This window comes from Tupaia chinensis, unplaced genomic scaffold (assembly GCF_000334495.1).
Source record: "Tupaia chinensis unplaced genomic scaffold, TupChi_1.0 Scaffold000354_1, whole genome shotgun sequence".
Taxonomy (NCBI): Eukaryota; Metazoa; Chordata; class Mammalia; order Scandentia; family Tupaiidae; genus Tupaia; species Tupaia belangeri.
In genome coordinates, this window is record NW_006159849.1 from 5911553 (window position 1) to 5926697 (window position 15145).

Sequence of the window (15145 nt, forward strand, 5' to 3'; positions counted from 1 at the left end):
CTATGTGCTTGCTAGAGACAGATGGAAGAGGAGAAAGTATCCTCCACGGGGCATGGCCACTCCACAGTCCTTTCTTGCTCATCTCTTCCTCCTGGATTTTGGACATGCATGCACATGCACCCAGCGTATTTCCCAAGCTGTCTGGCCTGAGACTTGAACTGCACAAAGCCATGTGGAATCTGGCTGCCCTAGCCGCCAGGCCACTGACCTGGCCCAGTGACTACGATTTTCAACCATAGTGCAAAGGGAACGGGCAAACCCTTTTTGTCCTGTCATCCTCCATACTTCCTGCTCAGTACCTTTTTGCTGACGGGCCTTGGGGCTGCAGCTGAACCTGGAGCATCGTTGTTGCCGGAGCAGTAGTAAGACATCCGGTTGCAGTTGCGATCCGCCACCTGAAACGCATAAGTCATGATTCCACAGTCAAACGACAGTGACATTCTGGAAAGATGAGCCAGCTACCAGGAAATCACGGCCATAAAATTCATTTTTAATATATTTCTCATTTTATTCTGGTTATAAAGGTAAAACCACTGCCTTAAACAAATACCAAAAACAAAAAGAAGGTAAAGTTACACCTGATTTCGCAACCCCTGAGATAATCACCATTGACAGTTTGGTGTGCAACAACCTGGAGCTAATAATCAGTTGAGAATCAGGGAGTGCTGGATAGTCCCTTCAAGATCAGTGTCTGTATTGGGAGAGAAGAGAGACAGTGTGTGGGAACAGTGCCCCTCTGTGGTTTTTAAAGGTACTGCATCCAGTATTGACTACCGATACAGTGTCAAAACCCATTTCAAAAAGCAAGGGCCAAGCTCTATTCTTTTGGTTAGACAAAATTTTCTCCCCATGCTATAAGATAGTTCAAACAACTGTTATATATAAATTTCACATACTCACATATATTAAAGAATAATACTTGTAGACCAATTCTCCCCTAGGCAATCAGTAAATGGATTATTTAAAGGAGCCTTGGACCAGCAGGTTGCAGCATGGTGGTTAGGGTGCTGGATTCCCACATGGTTGACTATGGTTCAAGTCTCTGACATGGTGGCTTGAAAAATCACGCGGAGTATGTGGGTGTGCATGCCCAAAATCCCAAGAGAATTGAGGAGAAGGGAGTGCAGGGTATGATTTCTCTTTCTCCCTGTCTCTCGGTCTCCCTCTGGTGAGTGTACATGCCCTGTGGCAAAAACTAAAAGAAAGGGGAAGGGGGGGCTAAATTCAGATTGAAACGGGGTGTGCTAGCAGACGCTTAATCACCTGCTTCAGGAGGGGAACCTATCTGCAGTACTTGTCACTTTCTGTGCCATAAATATTCCCTTCATGGCTGATTTCGATCTGCCAATAGGGGGCCTGGAAATGCAGAGCTCAGAAGAGCTGAGCAGTGACAGATCTTTACACAGTGTTTTTGCCAGACAGCTACAACAGGCGTGAATAAGCTCAAGAACACAGATAATAGTACAATGGAGTAAAATAACTAGGAAGGGCTGTTTGAGTATTACTTTTTTAAAAACAGAATTTTTTTTTAAAATTTAATTTTATTTACTTATTCAATTTGACCAGAGAGAGACAGAGAAAGTAAAAAAACAAGCTGCCAGATCTGGGAGTCAAACTGCAGTCAGCCATGTGGGAGTCCAGCACTCTTAACCACTACGCCACCTGCTGGCCCCAAGTATTACTTCTTTTTTAATAATTATTTTATTTTATTTTGTTTATTCATTTATTTTTTAATTAGACCAGAGAGAGACAGACGTTGAGAGTGAGAGAGAGAGGAAGCGAGAAAGCAAGCCAACAGATTCAGGACTCGAACCCTGGGCGGCCATGTGGCGCCTTACCCACCACGCCAGCTGCTGGTCCCCCAATGTATTACCTTTTTAAAGTGAACTTTTAAAGTTCAAAACTAAGACAGTAACACTGGTACATTACTTTTTTTTTTTGAGCGTTTTTTTGTTTTGTTTTGTTTTTTGCTATAGGGCACATGTGCTCGCCAGAAAGACAGAGAGAGACAGAAAGCAAGAAATCACCACCCCCCCCAGGGGGGATGGCCGGGGATGGCCACACTGCAATCCCTTCTCCATTCTCTCTCGGAATCTTGGGCATGCACACACCGGGTCCAGGACTTGAACTGTGGTCGACTACGTGGGAGTTCAGTGACATAGCCATTATGCTAACTGCTGGTCCCAGTACATTACTATGAATTAAATCACAGACTATATGGTTTCAACGGTTTCTCCACTAATGTCCTATTTCTGTTCCAGGATACAATGCAGGAAACACCCTGCATTCAGACTACCCTTTAAAATTATTATTATTTTGGGGACCAGCAGTTTGAGTCCCAGACCCGGTGGCTTAAACTCACACTGGGATTAAAGAGAATGGACGAGAAGGGATTGTGCCATGGCCATCCCCCCTGGGGGGTGATTACTTGCTTTCTGTCTCTCTGTCTCTATCTTTTTGGCGAGTTCACGTGCCCTATAGCAAACACCTCTCAAAAAATTATTATTTTGTTTATTTACTTCCTACATGAGCAAGCAAGAGAGAAAGAAAGAGATAGAAACAGAGACAACACCTCTAGCTGGATCCTAATACTGTGACCCACCCCAAACTCCAGCCAGGCCCGAATTGTGGTGAGCACAGGCCCTGTGCACTCAGGGAGGCCTCCGGATGTAAACCTAGAACCCGCCCACGAGGCGCAGCCTCCAGAGCACTGTGTTTTACTGCTGCACTGCCATCTAGCCTCTTCTTTTTTTTTTTTTTTTTTTTTTTTTTTTTTTAGCTTTTTTGCTATAGGGTGTGTGTGCTCGCCAGGAAGATAGAAAGAAAGAGAGTGAGATAGTGAGATAGAGACAGAAGGAGAGAGAAAGTGAAAAATCCGCCCCCAGGAGGGATGGCAATGCCACAATTTCTTTTCCTCCGTTCTCTTCTCAGGATTTTGGGCTTGCACGTACATGTACCTGGCGTGGTTTTTTTTTTTTCTTTTCTTTTTCTCTCTCGCTCTTTTCTTTTTTATAAAGGTTTTTGCCATAGGGAAGGTGTACTTGCTGGAGAGAGAGAGAGATAGTGAGAAGGAAAGTGAGAAATCACTCCCCAGGGCTGGGTGGCCATGCTGCGATCCCTTCTTCGCCATTCTCTTCTTGGGATTGTGGGCATGCACATACATGTGCCTAGTGTGATTTTCAAGTCACCACGTTCAGGACTCAAACTGTGGTCAGTCAAGGGCCGGTGCCTTAACCACATGCCAAATGCTGGCCCTGAGTAGAATGTTTTCCAAGCAATCAGGTACAGGACTCAAACTGCAGGGTTCGCCAGGTGGTAGGCACATGCCACCAGCTGCCCCCGACTTTGTTTTTAATATAACTTAATTATAAATCATATACTCTAATTTTTTTTTTACTAATGTCTGTTTCATAACTGGCACAAAAAATCTTGAAATTTTCATAATGGGCTTTCAGAAAGCTTAATAATCAGCTTTCCTATCAACGAGCCAGCTCCAGCGCATGCCTGGGTTGATTTTTCTAAGTGGAGCAGGCTACACTATCCACACTTTCATACGGTCCAAACTATTAGTCACTACAGAACCTCTGGGAGTGGATCCAGTGTTTTAAAAATCATTAGGTTCAGCCAGGGGTCAGCTCTTTCTACCGAGGACAAGAGGCCCCAGGCAGGTAAATGACTTGCCCAAGACCACATGCCTGAGAGTGTCGGGGCCGAGACCCAAACCCTGCCTCTAGGTTCCCTTCCTCAACCCAGGCTGCCCTCAGTGGGGGGAGTGTGTGAGGAACCTGTTTAAATCTGACATGTCGATTTCTCTGACTCAGGCGGAGAGGATTTATTCTAATACCTTGGCCACCCTGAGGCCAGAGATAACTGGGGGAAGAAATTCAGATGGATAATTCATGGTGAGGGACAGTGAGGTGGAGTGGTGGCTAAGGCAGCTAGATCCCACATGGCGGACTATGTGGTTCGAGTCCTGGGCCCAGCTTCTTAAAAACACGACAGGGGCATGTGAATGTGTGCACAACATCCAGAGAGGCGGACAGGAGGAGAAAGGTTTGCAGTGTGGCCATCCACCCTGGACGGTGCTTTCCCATTTTCCCTCTTTCTGCCTCTCTCTGGCAAGCACATGTGCCCTATGGCAAAAAATAGAAGAAAGAATTCATGGTGCTTTGGTGACTATTACAAAAACTACTGAATTGTGTGGTTAAAAGTGTAAATTGTGTGATATGTGAATTATGTCACATTGTTAAAAATTCCAAGTGACAGGGACCAACAGATGGCATAATGGTTATGTCGCTGGACTCTCACATAGTTGACTGTGGTTCGAGTCTCAGACCAGAGACTTAAAACTCCCACCAGGCGCATGCGTGTGTGCGCCCAAGGTCCCAAGAATAGACTGGAGGAGAGACTGGCGTGGTCATCCCCTTCGGGCGTGAGTTCTCGCTTTCTGTCTCTCCTGTGAGTGCATACACCCTACACCAAAAATCTCTTAAAACACATTCCAGTGAGAGACATTCTGTAAAATACCTAGCCAGAACTGTTCAAAACTGTCAAGGTTTTTCCTTGAGAAACAAGGGAGTCAGAGTCCTTAGTAAAAAAGCCAGAGTCTTTAATAAAATGTGTCTTTACCATCTTTAAAAAAAAGAAACAAGAGAAGTCTGAAGAATTGTTACCAGCAAGAAAGGTCTATGTGGAACCCTATTTCTAGGGGTTCCTGGGACATTTCTGATCCTGGGACAGAAATGGGATATTGGGAAAATTGGAAGAAATCTGAAAAACGTATAAACTTCAATTAAATGATAATAGCGTATTAATACTATTCCATTGAGACAAATGGACCATTGTAATGTGGAATGTTAACAGGGAAATTAGGTATGGAGTATATAAAATTCTATACTATATCTACAATAACAATGTAAATCTAAAATTGTTCTACAATCATAAGGTCATCAAGAATAAAATTAAGATAAATTGAAAATAAAGAATTCATGGACGGAAAGACAATACAGGGCAGTCATCAATCCTCTTGGAATCTCAGTTTGGTAGTTTTGTTTATTGGGTTTTTTTTTTTGAGAGGTTTTTGCTGTACGGCACATGCGCTCACCAGAAAGACAGATAGAGACAGAGATAGAAAATGAGAAATCACTCCCCAGGGGGGATGGCCATGTTGCAATCCCTTCTCCTCCATTCTCCTCCTGAGATCTTGGGCACGCATGCACATGTGCCTGGCGTGAATTTAAGCCATCAGGTCCAGGACTTGAACCGTGGTCCACTACATGGGAGTTCAGCGACATAGCCATTACGCTAACTGCTGGTCCCGAATCTCAGTTTTTATTTGTTTATAAATTTTGGCTTTTAGCTGGCTCTGTGGCCTGGTGGTTTAAACAGCTGATCCCACATGGCTGACTGCATGGTTTGAGTCCTGGATCCAGTGGCTTGAAAAACATGTGGAGCACATGTGAGTGTATGCCCCAAATCCAAAAGTAGGGAGAGATGGAGGAGAAGGGATTGTGACATGGCCATTCCCCATGGAGGGTCCTCTTCCCTTTCTTTCTTTCTCTCTTTCTCTCTCCCTCTCTGTCTCTTTCTGGAGAGTGCATGTGCCATCTAGCTAAAAAACAAATAAATAAAATAAAAGTTGGCTTTTATAGGCCAGCCCCTTAGCCTAGTGGTGAAGAGAGCCAGAGCCCACATGGTTGACCATGTGATTCCAATCCTGGCTCTGTCAGCTTGACAAACACACTGCGCATGTGTGTGTATGTTCCAAATCCCAGCAGGATGGAAAAATGGAGAAGAAAGGATTTTGGAGTGACCACACTCCTTGGGGTATTGTTTTCTCCCTCTCCCTATGGCCAGCACCCTCTGGCAATTAAAAAAAGCAATTGCCTTTGTTTTTTGGAATTATTGGGTTGTCAGAAAAGTCGACACATTTTTGCATAGAAAAAAATACCTCATGACTTTTCCGGCAACCCAATGGGATGATCAATATGTGAATGTCAATGAATGTAAAAGGGAATCACTAAACAATGAAACAAAATAATAAACAGCTTTTCTTTTTTCTTTGGAGAGATTTTCGCTATAGGGCGCATGCGCTCGCCAGACAGAGAGACATTAGAGACAGAAAGCGAGAAATCACCCCCCAGGGGGGATGGTCACGCCGCAATCCCTTCTCCTCTTGGGATCTTGGGCACGCACGCACACGCGCCCGGCGTGAGTTTGAAGCCACCGGGTCTGGGACTCGAACTGCGGTCGACTACGTGGGAGTCCAGTAACATAGCCATTACGCTAACTGCTGGTTCCCAAAAAACAGCTTTTCTAGGCTTCAAGAAAAGTTAAAAGTTTTTTCCCTCAAAAATAACATTTCTAGGCCAGCAGGTGGCACGATGTTTAAGGCAACTGGATCGCCCATGGCCGACTATACAAAACAAGCTGGGCACATATATGTGTGTGACCAAAAGCCCTAGAGAAGAATGGAGAAGGGACTGTGGTGTGGCCATCCCCCTTGGGGTTGCTTTCTCACTTCCTCTCTCTCTGTCTCTCTCTGGTGAGCAAATGTGCCCTATAGCAAAACTAATTAAAGGATAAAAGGAAGAAAGGAAGGAAGGAAGGAAGGAGCTAACATTCCTGGCATTCATTGGCTTTGCGTGGCTAAACCAGAGTGAAAATTCTGAGCATATCCTCCAGGTCAGTTTGCCTCTGCATCTTTCCATTGTCAATCTTTGAAAAAAAGGGGATCAGAAGTTAGTGTAATGGCTATGTCGCTGGTCATGTAGTCGACCATGGTTCGAGTCCCGGACCCGGTGGCTTAAACTCACGCCAGGCGCGTGTGCGTGCGTGCCCAAGATCCCGAGAGGAGAATGGAGGAGAAGGGATTGCAGCATGGCCATCCCCCCTGGGGGGTGATTTCTCGCTTTCTGTCTCTCTGTCTCTCTCTCTCTGGTGAGCGCACGTGCCCTATAGCAAAAACCTCTCCAAAAAAAGAAAAAAAAAAAAAAAAAAGAAAAAGTTAATCACTAAAGCTGAGCATGAAAACATCTGACCAACACAGTGGACAGCAGTAGTGGTTGTTCTGGTATTGTTTCTCTAAATTTTAGTTAATAAATAAAGTCTGGGAGCTGGCAGGTGCTGGGATGGTTAAGGTGCTGGACTCTCATATGGCTGACTATGGTCCAAGTCTCAGACCTGGTGGCTTGCTTGCTTTCTTTCCTCCCTCTCTCTAGTCAAATTAAAATATATATATATATATATATGTGTGTGTGTGTGTGTGTGTATAAAACGATAATAAATTATTATTAAAAAAAAAAGGCTGTGTCACCTTCTGGGCTTTGGCATCTTCCCTACCTTTGAAGACATGATGTTCTTAACTTCCTCGTCAGCTGCGGAGTGTGTCCCCGTGAGGTCTGGGTTACTGCTACTCATCACTCGAGCCTGCAGCAGCTTTGAACTTACAGCAGCAGCAGCTGTGCGTCCATATGTGTGGTAGCGAGGATCAGGGAGGGCTGCGGGACCGCCTGCATCCCATGAAGCACAGACATGTCAACAGACAGGGAATCAAGTCACTTACTAAGCTTGAGAAAGAACTGAAGAGGGATGGGGTAGATAGTAGAATGAAAATTCACTTGATTAGGCCTCGATATCAGGGTTTTATCATTAAACGCCTTGATGGGGTTTAGGGAGGTGATATCATGGAAGAAAGTACATAGGGTGTCAGGCAGTAGAGAGTGGTGAGGACTGTGGTGAGCTGGAGACATGTCCTCATCCAAAGGCAGGGACTACTACTCAGCTCTAGCCTACTGTTCCCAACCTTAGGAATCAATACAAAGCTGTGATAATCAAAACAGCATGGTATTGGCACAAAAACAGACATAAGGAAGAATGAAACAGAGTAGAGACCCCAGACATAAACCCCAAAACATAGAGCTGACTGATCTTTGACAAAGAGTACCAGTCAATCCAGTGGGAAAAGAAAAACCTCTTTAGCAAATGGTGCTGGAAAAACTGGGTATCCACCTGCAGAAAGATGAATCTGAACCCCTATCTGTCACCATGAACCAAAATCAACTCAAAGTGGATCAAAGATCTAAACCTAAGACTACAAACTCTAAAACTACTGGTGAAAAACACTGGGAAAACTCTGGGAGACATTGTGGTAAGCAAAGACTTCTTAAATAAGACCCCCAAAGAACAAGCAATGATCCCCAAAATAGACAGGTGGGATTACATTAGAGCAAGAAGTTTTTGCACAACAAAGGACACAGTAATTAATGTGAATTGACAACCTTTGGAATGGGAGAAAATTTTTGTTAACTATGCCTCAGATAAGGCTGAAAAACCAGATTACACATGGAACTCAAGTGACTTTCCCAGAAGAAAATGATTAACCCAATTAAAAGATGGGAAAATGAGCTGAATAAACAACTATCTAAGGAAGACATATATACAGACAAAAAACTTATGAGGAAATGCTCAACATCCCTAATCATAAGGGGGATGTAGATCAAACTACAATGAGATACCACCTAACCCCAGTCAGAATGGTGAAGATTTAAAAAAAAAAAATGATAAGTGTTGGCCGGGATGTGGTGAAAGGGAAACTCTCCTACATCGTTGATGGGAATGTAAATTGGTCCAGGTAGTATAGAGAATAATATGGAGGTTCCTCAAAGACCTTCAAATAAAACTACCATGTGATCCAGCAATTCCACCCCTCGGTATCTACCCAAAGGATAGGAGAATGCTGTCAGAAAAGTGCTCCCCAAACTGGATTTATTACAGCATTATTCATGACTGTCAAGACAAGGAACCAACCCAAATGTCTACAAAAAGATGAATAGATTGAAAAAGTGTGACACATATACTCCATGGAATACTATTCAGCCATAAAAAAACACAAGACCCTGGCATTTGATAGAAAAAAGGATGAACATGGAAGATTTATTGCTGAGTGAAGCAAGTCAGGCTATGAAATAGAGACACTGTATGTCTCCACTTAACATATACCAACTGTCTGCTCTGCGGTAGAAACTGAAAGACTAGAGGACATAAAGCCATTGAAAATTGTATGGATACTGGGAACAAAGAGGAAGGAGAGTGGGAGAGGGGAAGAGTGCAGGAAGGGAAATTTGGGGGAACATGGAGAAGTAAGAAATTTGTGGGACACAGATATAGTTTGTTGCCTGTTGATGATGTTGTGTCTAGTCTTTTCAACTTGCCTGGTGTGTGGTGTATATCATGCTGGGTAAAATCTCTTCACAATCTAAATGATGTATAGCAATTGAATGTATAAATAATAATAATAAAAAGAAAAAAAAAGAAAAGATTTATCAGTATTTATTGGGTTGTTGGAAAAGTCATGATGCATGTTTGCATGGAAAAAACAAGAAAAAATATACAAAAATACATCGAAATTTTTCTGACAACCCAATAAATAATAATAATTTTATAACTCAGGAAGTAGGTTTCTCTGAGATTAAAAAATCCAGAGTCACTTGAACCTCAGGAGCATGAACAGCTATGTGGGGTCTTCAAAAATTCACAGAAAATGCAAATAATGCAAGGATTTAAACATTTTTTTACACCAAAAAAGATTTGTACTTTAAATCCATTTTTCTCATAAACATTTTAAAGTCCCTTCATATATAATGTATGAATTATTTTCACCTTTAAATGTTTTCATGTCTTCAAAAGTGGCTATGTGAGTCTATGAGATATTATCCAGTATTTAAAAAACCCAGTCAAAATGACAGATGTACCTGGAATGAGGGTGCACGGATGAATAAAAGTGCCAAGTGTAGTGGGGCTGGAATCCTGTGGACCCAGTGATGCTACTTTTTATATCGTGCTGACCAGAAGTTCTGGTAGATTATTACTAATCCATAAATAATTAAGAGTGGGGGAAATAGATGATTATTTTTTCAAAAGTTTATTTTGAGAAAAATGAGGAAAGGAATTCTTTTTTCTTAACCATGAAAAGTTTAAGAATATTCTCCACTACCACTAGGCATGTATTATTTTCCTTATCATTATTGCCTTAGATTCCTGGGCCTTAGCCACTGCTTGTCCATCTTTTAATAAAGAGATCCTTATCTGAATTATAAATTTGCGACTGGGTAGACCAGTGAGAGATTATCAAATGGCAGACAAAAATACATGCTTAGCATAAAAAAAAGAGAGCAGAAGGAAGAAAACAATCTGGAAAGAAGTTCTTCTCATTTCAGATTCAGGTAAGTTCTTTATCAATCTGTTTTATCTTATTTTGAATTACAGGGCAATGGGGAGCAGGCAGGGGTCCCTGTCCACAGCCTCCCAGGCTTGGGGCCAGGTACCTGACTTGGGCACGTCCCTCTGCAGCTCCGGCAGGCGGAAGACGTAGTGCACGTAGGAGGCCAGCAGGCAGTTCCTCCCGTGCTGGTCTTTGCTCAGGTCCTTGCTGTTGTGCAGACTGTTGGCGATGGCCACCACCGACTCGAAGGCAAACTGGGAGAAGTTGGCTGAGGGAGAGAAATGGGAGCCCCCACAGCTGGTCCTTAATGAACCCAAGATGGAACGTTCCTCAGGCCGTAACAACGAGTCCTGACCATTGGCCACCTCAGCCGGACCGTCCAAGGGGACAAAGACATGAGTGCCCCAGTGCTTTCCCCTCTAAACCACGCAGGAAATGCGCTACTCTGCACTCTTGGGGCTGACGTTTCCAGCATCGCCTTGGAGCTTGTCAGAAGTGCAGCTCCCCAGGCCCCATGCCAGACCTACTGAACCAGAATCTGCATCGTGTCTGGTGATTTTCAGGCTCACTGTGACTTGAGATGTACTGTTACATGGATTGTTACTGTACAGAATAATCTTAAAAAGCATGTGTGAGTCATCCCCCTCAACGGGCCCATAAAAACCATTGATGATGATATAAACCTTTCTGGTTGGGTGCTCCAAACCCTTATAGTTTGGCAACAATCTGTTTGCTCAACTTTGTACTCTTTTTCTTCTCAAATTCAACTTCCTTAAAATGAGGCCATCATATTGTCCCATCATGTGGCTGTTTTTGTACCTCGGTGCCCTTGTTCGTGTTACTGTCTTCACCTAGAGAGCCTTCCTTGCTTCTATCTACATCACACCGCTTTGATGCTCAGCCCAGGCGCAGCTCCTCCACGAGGCCTCTGACAGGGCACAGTCCCCAGCTTAAGTGAAACCGAGCTCCACGCTTCTCCAGCTGTTCCCAGTAGGAGGTACTGGCTCTCTGAGAATGCACCTCCCCTTCCTGGGAAGGTGCATTTCCTGTCCCTGCACTGTGCCTCTCATAGAGCTCGGCACAGAGTAGATTCTGAATAAATGCCATACGCTGAGTGCCTCCCCATGTTCTGCCCCACCCATGTGACAAGGCAGCAATTTGCCATGGAGGAGAGGCTCATAGAGTATAAACAAGCATTCTGTCTCCTGAGTAAATCTGTGCTCCTATACATAGCTGGGCCATGCGAAGCAGGGTAGGGGCAGAGAGAAACTGAGGGAGGGCAGAGGTCACTGCTTGGCAGGAATCCAGCTGGAGGCAATGGCTTCACCATGAACAGTGACCCTGCCCATAGGACGTCTTATCTGCTGGCCCACCAATGGCGCATCTTAGGGGGCAATGCAAAGCCAGGGGTCAAGAGGACACGCCCCTCCCCGGTTTTGCCACCTTCCTCACTCTCCTTCTTGCCTCAGCCTGTCTCAGAACTGGTTCCTATTTCAATGCCGCACGTGCCTTCGCTCCTGACACACCATGCCTTCTCCTCGCTCATCTCTGCCCCCATTTGGGCTTTCACTCTACCCCTCCTTCAAGGCCATCTCAATCACCATCTTCTTCACGACCTCCTTCACCCTCGGGGATTGGCGTTTTCTCTTCTTTGACACCACCCTCCCCACCACTGCTCCAACATTTAGTCGTGTGCCGTCGGGGACATCTGTCCTGTGCTGCTTGCTCTTGGCTGTAATGTGAGTCCTCTGCAACTGGAGATGCTCTAGTTCTGGTCACAAGGCTGTCACTCCTAGCACAGGGCTGGGTACATGGGCAGCACCAAAAGCCATCTGCTGGACGGAGAGCACAGGCCTGCAGACACACAGCTGGAAACAGTGGCAAATCAAGAGGCCCACACCAGCCAGAGGAGCTTCTGATACTATTTCCACAGGAAATTTTACACCCGGTATTTAGTGTTAATTTGTTAAAAGTAAGCATTGAAAGTAGATTACAAGAGAAAAACAAACAAACAACAGCAAGAAAAAAACAGGCCCAGTTGCTGTGGTACAGGTGACGGCACTCCTGCACCGGACAGGACCCATATGCGAAATACATGACCCTAGGGGTCTGGCTCCTGGGTCGACCTGAGCACACCAGGCACGTCTGTGGGTGGACAGGGATCCTGGCTGGCTGGGAGGCTAGGGCACGGGGTAGGGAGACAACGGTAGTGTGATGAGACCTGGCGAAGAGTACCTGTTTCTCCCTCTCTCATGAGATATACACACTTAAAAAAAGAGTTAGTCGACCACAGTTCAAGTCTCAGACCTGGGGCATAAAACTCACTGCTGTGGCCTGTGTGTGTGCGTGCCCAAGATCCCAAGAGGAGAATGAAGGAGAAGGGATTGTCGTGTGGCCATTCTCCCGAGGGATGATTTCTTGCTTTTTGTCTCTCTGGTGAGTGCATGTGGCCTATAGCAAAAATCTCTCTAAAAATAAAAAAGAGAGAGAGTGAGAACATATGAGCGTTTGCTGGGGTTGGGGGAGGTAGGAATGGAGAGGGGCTGCTAAGGGATGTGGGGCCTCATCTGGGCCTGCTGAGATGTTCCAGAGTTAGACGGTAGTGATAGTTTCACGACCTTGTGAATCTACCAAAACCACTGAACTGCATCCTTTAAAGTAATAAATGTTACCATATGGGGACTATATCTTAATAAAAAAAAGTGATCCCACTGAACTTCCATCTAGAGAGTTCCTTTCCCTCCATTTAATCTGGGTTGTCTTACTTTTTCAGACTGTCTTATTTCCTAGTTGGACAAGAAAATGAAAATACCTTACAAATAAAATAAATCCATTAATGATTGGAAATGGAATTTGAAAGATTTCCCATAATCATTCCATAAAGTTTATAGAAGAAAGCTATCCCATTAAGAATAGTCTTAAACTTTTCTTTTTTTTGAGAATTTTTTCACTATAGGGCATGTATGCTCGCCAGACAGACAGAGAGAGACAGAGAGACAGAAAGTGAGAAATCACCCCCCAGAGGGGATGGCCACGCCGCAATCCCTTCTCCTCCATTCTCCTCTCAGGATCTTGGGCACGCACGCACATGCGCCCGGCATAGGTTTTAAGCCACCGGGTCCGGGATGCGAACCGCAGTCGACTACATGGGAGTCCAGCGACATAGCCATTATGCTAACTGCTGGTTCCTTAACTTTTCATTTTTAGAGACAGGGTCTCAGTATGTCTTAGGCTAGCCTCAAACTCGTGATCCTCCTGCCTACGCCTCGCAAGTGGCTGGGCCTGCAGGCACACACCACCATACCTGGCTTCCTTTCCTTTCCTTTTTCTTTTTTTTTTTTTGGAGAGGTTTTTTTTTTTTTTTTTTTTTTTTTTTTTTTTTAGGGTGCGTGCGCTCGCCAGACAGACAGAGAGAGACAGAGAGACAGAAAGCGAGAAAGCCCCCCCCAGGGGGATGGCCACGCCACAATCCCTTCTCCTCCATTCTCCTCTCGGGATCTTGGGCACATAGCCACACGCGCCCAGCATGAGTTTTAAGCCACTGGGTCCGGGACGTGAACCGCGGTCGACCACATGGCAGTCCAGCAACATAGCCATTATGCCAACTGCTGGTCCCTCCTTTCCTTTTCTAAACATGTAGAGCCTCAAAAACAAAAACAACAGCACTAGACTTGGCCTGAATGCACACCCCTGGGCAAAGGAAGAGCACGCTGTCCCTGGATTTCTGGGAAGGCGTGTGTCATTAACCAGGTAGCACCTGCCTGCTCTGTCCCCTCTCCACCTATGGCTCCTACCTGTCTGCCCGGCAATGACCATGGGCTGCACGGACAGCTGGAAGAGCTTGTCCAGCACCAGGTGCAGGAAGAGCACCAGGGGCTCTAGGCGGGAGGAGTTCAGGCAGATGATGCTGAGCTTCAGCTCGTGCTCCAGCGCAGTCTCACTGATCTTCTGATCCAGCACGCGGAGGGGGAAGGTCACCTGGCTCTCCAGGGAGTGGCACAGGGTGAAGAACTTCTCCAGATGGTTGTCCTGGGAAGGCAGGAGAAGGTAAACCCCATGGGGTCTTATCCCATCAGTTGACCAACAGACTCATAAACACTGTGGACTACCTCTCTGTGGGCAGAGCCTCTTCTCCAGCATTTCAGACCAGAAGGACAGGGTTATGAGCTTCTCTGTACTACATGGTACACACGATAGGCCCTCTTAATAATTACTAACTAAAGAAAAAACAATGGAGGCTCTGGCATGTTCTGTGTTAATACACCAGGTAAACACTCTGCCAAGAAAGGGTCTAAGCAGAGGCATAACTCAGACTAGGCACAGGCGGGAGTTTGGAATTTTTCTTAAAAGACTGGGAAAATTACAGAATTCAGAGAGAAACAAGAGAAGCAGAAAAATGTTTCAAATGGAGTTTCCCCACAGTTTTACAACCAGCAGTACAGGGACGACATTCCTTCATTGAGATGGTCAACATTTATGTAAGGTCTAGTTTTTAAAAGAATTATTTAACTTTATTATTATTATTTTAAAATTTGCAATATGGCACATATGCTCACCAGAGAGAGATAGGAAGAGAGAGAGAGAGAGAGAGAGAGAGAGTGAGAAAGCAAGTCGTCAGGTCTAGTACTCAAACTGCAGTCAGCCATGCAGGAGTCTAGCGTATCAACAACCACACCTGCTGGTCCTGAGGTCTGTTTTTTTGTTATTTTTGTTTTTTAAATTGTTAGAGGGTGCATGTTCTCATCAGAGAGACAGAAAAACAGAAAGAGATGGAGAAAGCACCCCTCCAGTGGGGTATGGTCATACCACAATCCCTTTTCCTCCATTTTTCCATCCTATTGGGATTTTGAGCATGTGCACACACATATGCCTAGCATGTTTTTCAAGCTGCCAGAGCCAGGATTCAAACTGCAGTCAGCCATG

The 15145-nt window shown here is 44.9% G+C and overlaps 1 protein-coding gene across 9 annotated transcripts in view; it reads right to left on the reverse strand.

The window, feature by feature from the left end:
- Window positions 1-15145, reverse strand: part of DOCK8 (dedicator of cytokinesis 8) — a 267141-nt gene that overhangs the window by 80788 nt on the left and 171208 nt on the right. For all 9 annotated transcript variants that reach the window (XM_006152456.3, XM_006152453.3, XM_006152460.3 and 6 more), the window contains 4 exons: window positions 14017-14251; window positions 10326-10490; window positions 7342-7511; window positions 300-395 (listed from right to left, as the gene is read on the reverse strand). In XM_006152456.3, the coding sequence (XP_006152518.1) occupies window positions 300-395; window positions 7342-7511; window positions 10326-10490; window positions 14017-14251 (666 nt within the window). The remainder of the gene's footprint in view (window positions 1-299; window positions 396-7341; window positions 7512-10325; window positions 10491-14016; window positions 14252-15145) is intronic.